Source organism: Montipora capricornis, chromosome 10, assembly GCF_036669925.1.
Source record: "Montipora capricornis isolate CH-2021 chromosome 10, ASM3666992v2, whole genome shotgun sequence".
Taxonomy (NCBI): Eukaryota; Metazoa; Cnidaria; class Anthozoa; order Scleractinia; family Acroporidae; genus Montipora; species Montipora capricornis.
The window spans coordinates 46,504,997-46,511,982 of NC_090892.1; the positions used below are offsets into that span (position 1 = coordinate 46,504,997).

Sequence of the window (6,986 nt, forward strand, 5' to 3'; positions counted from 1 at the left end):
TTTTCATAAAATAGCAGACCAGTATCTTGATCAGTTTTACAGTATTTAATAATTGGGATTATTATATAAGTACCTATATTTAGTTTCTGACTGCTTCAAGTCATTGCATGATCATATCGACTATTTAGGTTACACTACATCAAACTATGGTGCAACTGAACTTCGAGAATGCCTCCTTCCTTGAATTTGGAATATCCTTTTTTTTTGTATTTTATTGATTTTTTTCTATAAATTATAAATTTCTTGCGCAAATCGATACCAGCACTTAAACTGTTGTTATCTCTCAATATACTTGCCCCATTTTGACGAGTGTATACTTAATGTATTAGTTAAACTTGCAATTCTGCTTTCAATATCATAACCTGAATCGATTTTTGATAAAATAACAGAGAAGGACGGATTTAAGACATTATTTCTACAATAATAAATGTATTGTTTAGCAATGATAATAATATGATTCAATAACAAAAAATCGTCCTTCCTTTTCCATAAACCAAATAATATATCTAAAGCGCAAAGTGAATCAGCCACGAAAAACACTGATTCGAAGTTTCAACTTCCTCATAAAATAGCAGACCAGTATCTTGATCAGTTTTACAGTATTTAATTATTGGGATTATTATATAAGTACCTATATTTAGTTTCCTGCTTCAAGTCATTGCATGATCATATCGACTATTTAGGTTACACTATATCAAACTATGTTGCAACTGAACTTCGAGAATGCCTCCTTCCTTGAATTTGGAATATCCTTTCTGGTCTCGTTTTACTGAACCCTGGATACTACAACAGGTTGCAAAATTGGTGAGACACTCCCGTTAAAAAACGTCTTTTCTAGCTTTCAATTCACCTTTTTTACTCGTCGACCATTTTGGAGTCCGTGGGGAATGAAGGCCTTTGTTTTTGCATTGTCTTTGCCCGTCCAGCCTCACACTGAATGAGAGGTTAGATGGGCGAAATCTTTTGTTTGGACATTGAGTGATATGGGTCCATACCCACCGGATCTAATATTGCAACTTTTCCCACTTCCCCTCTCCCCCTTTCAATGTTGACTATTCAAGTTTTCAGCATTATTCTGTATTGCTAGCACCATTGTTAAGGGAAGAAAGGCTGAAGTGTGTACGATAATAAATAAATTAATAACGTCCTAGGAAGGTGAAGTGTCTCCATTCATTTTGCAACCTGTTTCAGATGCCGCTTTCCTCCTCTTTCCCATGTTTAAGTTCAAGTTCAACTATTACATGTTTTCCTCGAACGAAATCGCTCCTTACAGCCAGGATAGTTTAAGTAATGTACTATCACTGTTTTATTGCCAAAGACGTATTTGGCCAAAGAGGAGTGAAGGTCTTGGACACCAGGAAATATTTCTATACCTATGATGAGTGAAAATTATTTAGCTTAGTGAACTGAGTATTATCTTCAAATAATGTCTGGGTATTAATAAAAGGTGGTATAACGTATTTGCACTGTGCACAGTCACAATTGCCTTTAGTGCCGGATGACTCACAGAACAGTGTTGTAAGTTACCATCCCTTCATGTTGTCTCATTGTTTCCTCGGCTCCCAATATATCTGAGGGTCCTGAGGCAATCTTTCTGGATATTGTTTTAATATCGACCAGTAATCAGTCTAGTCAAGATCAGCCTCTGGTGGGATGATAGGTGAGCCCTCATCTGTTGGCACAAGTTTCCATTCAAGCGCTCGTTCGTCTCCTCTCAACATAACAACTCGGCGGCAATTAAGTGCCCACCTGAACGGAACTACCGTGTTCTCGTTTTTGATGAAGTCTCGAATTTGAAGCCCCATCGAAGAAGCGAGAGATTTCACAGAAGGGATTCTCTTCTTCCTTTTAAATGCAGCGATTTCTTTGTCAGGGCATGATGTAAGAAGGGACGCTCTCAGAAACATCATGAATTCGCTGGTCAAATTCTGATATTCCACAAGTGCGGGCTGGCCGGCTAAATACGCAAGTTCAGGGTTTCCAGTGTCCTGAAGGGCTCTTTTGCAGAGGTCATCCAAAGTGAGTCTATTTGCCAACACATGCATGATTTCCGGCATAAAATCTCGAACCCAGTTATGAGTTTCAGTAAACATGACGGCATGAGAATTGGACGTGTTCAAAGAGTCTTTTAATTTTCTCAGCAAAACAGCGAGGGGGCAGTAGTCCCATAAGTTGGATGTTGTAATTCGGTCATATGTGAGATCGCAAGGCAGCCAAGCCTCGATATTTGCAACGTCGCATAGAAGGAAACGGAACCTCAACTGGTCTCTTTGCAGCTTCTGAGAGGACTTTTGCAGAATACCGGACAAGTAGGTGGTGTACATCTTTGGCAGAGAGGTTGAGTAGCAGGTTTTCTTTACTTCTCGGTAATCCCATCCAATGAATGGAAGTACATCCGTCGGTATGCTGTAATGAAAATTGACGTCGGCAGTAAAGGGATGACTTCCTCGACCCGTTAAAGTAACGTTTTGTCGGGTCAACTCTAAAGCGTTTCTTGATGAATGAAATATACCAGTGTCAAGAAAATGTTGAGCGGACTTCCTGTGCTCAATTGGGATTGCATGCAGGTATACGATGACACCATCATTTCTTTCTGGATCAAAGGAATTGGCCTCTCGTCTCGAATCCTCAACCCACGACCCTTTGCGTTTTGACAAGCGAAGCCATTTGGTCCAAACGATCTGTAGCTGCCTGAGGTGTTCTGTGGGAATCATCATGACGCCTCCAGTGAGTGTACGTAATTCATTCGTAGTCACGAGGTCTTGAAGAGCACACGTCAGGTCATCAGAATCTTGCTCAGAAATGCGAACCGAGTACCAAATTCGGACAACTCTTTCATATATAGCAATTCCTCCTGCAAAGAGTGCAACAAGCGTCTGAATGAAATTGATTTCAGGTAAAACAACCACCGAATCGTCCTCGCACTCTCAGACACACCTTACTTTAGCAGTGTTAGCTTCGAGAAATACAACCATTCTTGAGACAATTTAAGACTTAGTGGCTTCAATCAGGGAGTAGAAACTCCCCTTTTTATCCCAAAAGGTTTAGGAAAAGAGACTACTGATGATAGCGAAAAAAAGGTCATTTGCGGCCTCGATAGAAGGCGATCTTTACTCATAATATATTATTCGTTTATTTGACAGTAGTTCCTACCTCAGGCCAAATCGTATGAATGAACATAACGCAAAGCATGAAATCGGAAATAAAATAGGAAGAACTGTTGTTAAGATATCTCGAGTTTTCTAGAGTTTCCTTACCTATTCTTGTTGTTCCAGAACGTTCTAGAAACGAAGTTGTCAATTTCTATAATTAAGTTAATGGTCACGAGTTCGCTATTAATAGCCTGTTTACTTAAGACTTGTTGTTGTCGGGTTTAAGCGAGCGAGCTCAAGAGTAAGTTTCCTTATCTGAGTATGTGTCCTAGCACATTTAGGGGAGTTCCCGGAACCTGAAGAAGACTCGAAGTAGAAAGTAGGCTTTGGAAAGGTCAAATTTCACCAGTATTGCTATTACTTAGTCGTCATTATCTGAGCCAGTTTCATCGTGTCCTGCGAGGAGAGCCTTTTTCGATTTTCCTAGATAAGTCGGGTAGAGGAAAGAAGACTCTGCCAGCCGCCTCTATATTTCGTATTGAGCATGCGTAAAAAATTCAAAATGTATTTGGGGTCAGTCACGCGTGACCAGTAACGACAAAACCAGAAAACGAAAACAAACAGTCGACAAACACACGACAACGAAGGACCTATTTCATTGGAAACTCAAGATAGTTCATACTTTTAAATTACCGTTCCATTTTTTACTGAAAAATTTATAGGTTTCAGGCAGACTAGTTTCTGTAACTGATATTATACGGAAGAATTAGAATTAGAGAGCTGTTGTAAATTCAAAAAGCACCAATGAAGCGTATGGGGGGATTGATTATGCGCAAAAATTTAAAAAGACAGGTTTGACAAGTCGAAACTGGACTGACTCCTCCATTTCTTTGGATAAGCGGCAAATCAGAGAATGTCGCGGCGGCTGGCAGGGTCCTCTCTCCTCTTCCCGAATCGAAAGAGACTGCCCGCAGGGTAGTTTTGATAGAAACTCCGAATATACTGATGAAGCGTTTCAGCGACCAGCAATAAATAAATAGATATATTTAATATACCTTTGTATAGCATGTAAAGAAGCATTACTGTTCGAGCGAGAGTGCACGGACAAATGTCGTTCAAAACGAAGGTCACCGGCTGCTTATAAACCTCAGGCAAGGAGGCAATGGTGAGTAACACATTGCGAGGATCACCAACTCCACATAATAACAGAGATAGCGGATCAGCAAACGTCTCTCCCTCATTCATGGGCAGGTTGAGCAGATCCACGGCTGGCAGATTACCCCAGTAATAGGTCCCAATGACACCACCGCTAATGACGCTTATCTTCTTATTAAGTTCCTTTATGTCGTCGGCCAATTTAAGCGTTCTATCAACCGTGTCTTGGCAGATACGCCTGTGACGTTCCCAGTGGTTTTTTTGGCATTCTACGCTACAATAGGCGGCATCCAAACAGTTTGTGCACTGCATTGTTCCCGATTGTTCAAGGCCGCAGCTCAAACACGTTCTCTTTACGTTTGCAGAATCGCAATCTGGCTTGTGTCGCCATTTATCCTGTTTCTGACATTCCTTTGAGCAGTAAAAAGCCACTTTGCATCGTGAACATTGCTGAGTGCAGGCTTTCTCACAACGCCAACAATGCTGAGCTTTGTTCATGATCGCAAAATCAGGTTTGATAAATCGGAGTTACGTGCAATGCTTACCAACATTAGTCACTAGCATGACAGAAGTAGCTTATTCTGGGAAGCAATGATAATGTATCCCTTTTCCCAGAATTTCATAAGAACTTCTCAAACTCATTAATAATTCATAACTCGAACCGACCAATCAACAGCTGTATACCACATGACGCAGATGCGTTTGGATATTCAATTGCAACTATATGAAAAATCTTTTGAAGATTTGGATGCGATATACAAATGTCTACTGATTCTAGAAAAATCTTGTGACATGTATAAATTAATTCTAACTGAATAATGTTTCACGCAAAATGTAACGGAATACACACTTTACAATTAGTCAAAATGCAAAGAACAAATGAAATCTTTCAAAATCAGTAGAGGTGATACCTTTTGTCGCTTACCATTTTTCTCTTTCAGGAAACGCTTTAATTAAACCACGCAGATGTTCATAAACCGGAAACGGAAGTTTGTGGAGTAACGTCATCATCCGGGATATCTATGTACGCGCAATGGGGAGAAGGAGTTCAGGGCAAGAATCGAAAGTAAAATGGCGGGTGATAAAAAATTAGCACAGATTGCCTCGAACAACCTGGCGTACGTGAAAGAAAGTTTGCCACCACTTGAACCACTGAGTAAGTCGACTGATGAAGTTAACATAAAGCCAGGAGCTACTGGAGTAAAAAGTGAAAACGAAACTACCAGTGAAAAACCCATAAGAACAGGGGGTGGGAAAATTCTGAGGCAGATAGCGAAGTCCAAGGCGGACTCCTCTCTCTTACGCAGATTTCGTTATATTTCCGGTCAAATGGGTGAGCCTGGGAAGACAGAGAAACTAATGTTTGTGTCTTTAATGCACGAATTTGACTCTGGCCCGAAAAGGGACTACAACGAAACTGAGATTGTGGAAACTGTGATTCATGCCATTTCCCTGCATAGCAGCCTCAGAAGTTATGTTGAGACTTAAAGCCACCTTTCGCTTGCTAAGTTGCGGTGGATCCTCCGTGTGCACTTATTAATTGAACTGAGTGGAGTGCAATTTGGTCTGAAATCATACGTGTGATTTCAAAATCGAAAGAGCGCGCAGCGCGAGTTCGATTTGAAATCACACGTATGATTTCAGACCAAAATTTCACGACACGAAGTTCAATTACCACTTTATTACATCCATTTAGAAATCATACAATCATTATTTAAAGGTAAAATACAGGATTATAGTACCAACATTTTACTGATCCAGTTGGGAACAAAAGTTGCAAAATTCGCCACACAATGGTTTTCTTTGTCTCTCATTTTCCTGCAATTTGATTGGTTACCCTAAACAAGCCTTGAAATCTGATTGGCTGTTTTGTTTTAGTGTTCCTTTCTCATTGGCTGGGGAAATGGTGCGATTTAGAGCAAAAAATAGGGCGATTTGGGAATAAATCGCACTGCTGAGAGCCAATCAGATTGCAAGTACGAAATCAGTGACCTCAAAGATCGAGTGAGTGGTTAGACACCCTGCAGAGACCTTGGAAATAGTTATCAGCCAAATCGTCGCCATTTAAGTTGGCGTTGTCAGAATTTCCAGCAGTGTGGGGGAGGTGATGAGTGTGACCATTGTTTTGCTTGCGGTTATGCAGGACACATGGCTCATGAATGCCATAGAAACAAGAACCAGGGTACTCGCCAAGGAAACGACTGACGACTGTTCCCGCGGAACATGAAATAGTCGACGGTAACAGCAACAAGTTCCTTCGATGTAACCGCTGTGTTAAAGTTCAGTCAGAGAGAAAGAAATTTCTACAGTGTTCAAAATGCAAGGCTGTAAAGTAGTGTAGTTAGAATTGTCAGAGGAAACACTGGAAGGAACACAAAGTACTATGCGCTGCTATTGAACACCTGTGGAACAGGGCAATGCAACAGAATGCGGACCCCAGCGATAGCACCTTTGTTCGTCATCTGACACCAAAACAGCATGCCACTGTGGTGGGATTGGTTGGAAAAATATGTACTGTCAAGGGAGAGATTAATGGCCAGATGGTCGAGGTACCCTAGGACACGGGCCCCCAATTATCGATAATATCTGAAGAGCTTGAATGGAGAAAATTTCCCGAAATTACTGTTAATTAAGGACCTATCAGAATTATTGGACCTCGAACTGAACTTGACTGCTGCCAATGGTAGTAAGGTACCATACATATAATGGGGTGAGCTGAACTGTAGCCTGTGGTCATCT

At 40.9% G+C, this 6,986-nt stretch overlaps 1 protein-coding gene across 1 annotated transcript; it reads right to left on the reverse strand.

Moving 5' to 3' along the window:
• Positions 1-202: 202 nt before the first annotated feature.
• On the reverse strand, positions 203-4,827 carry LOC138021470 (uncharacterized). Its single transcript, XM_068868352.1, has 2 exons — positions 4,148-4,827; positions 203-2,854 (listed from the first exon to the last, which is right to left on the reverse strand). Exons 1-2 carry the CDS (start codon positions 4,743-4,745, stop codon positions 1,629-1,631), a joined length of 1,824 nt encoding a protein of 607 aa, XP_068724453.1. The 5' UTR covers positions 4,746-4,827; the 3' UTR covers positions 203-1,628.
• Between the last annotated feature and the right edge of the window lie 2,159 nt (positions 4,828-6,986).

Bases quoted from the DNA above. Each gene is read 5' to 3' on its own strand.
- LOC138021470 (XM_068868352.1), bottom strand. From the start codon at position 4,745: ATGAACAAAGCTCAGCATTGTTGGCGTTGTGAGAAAGCCTGCACTCAG. The intron at 2,855-4,147 runs GTATATTAAATA...CACTCTTTGCAG, and splicing joins TCTTTACATGCTATACAAAG to GAGGAATTGCTATATATGAA.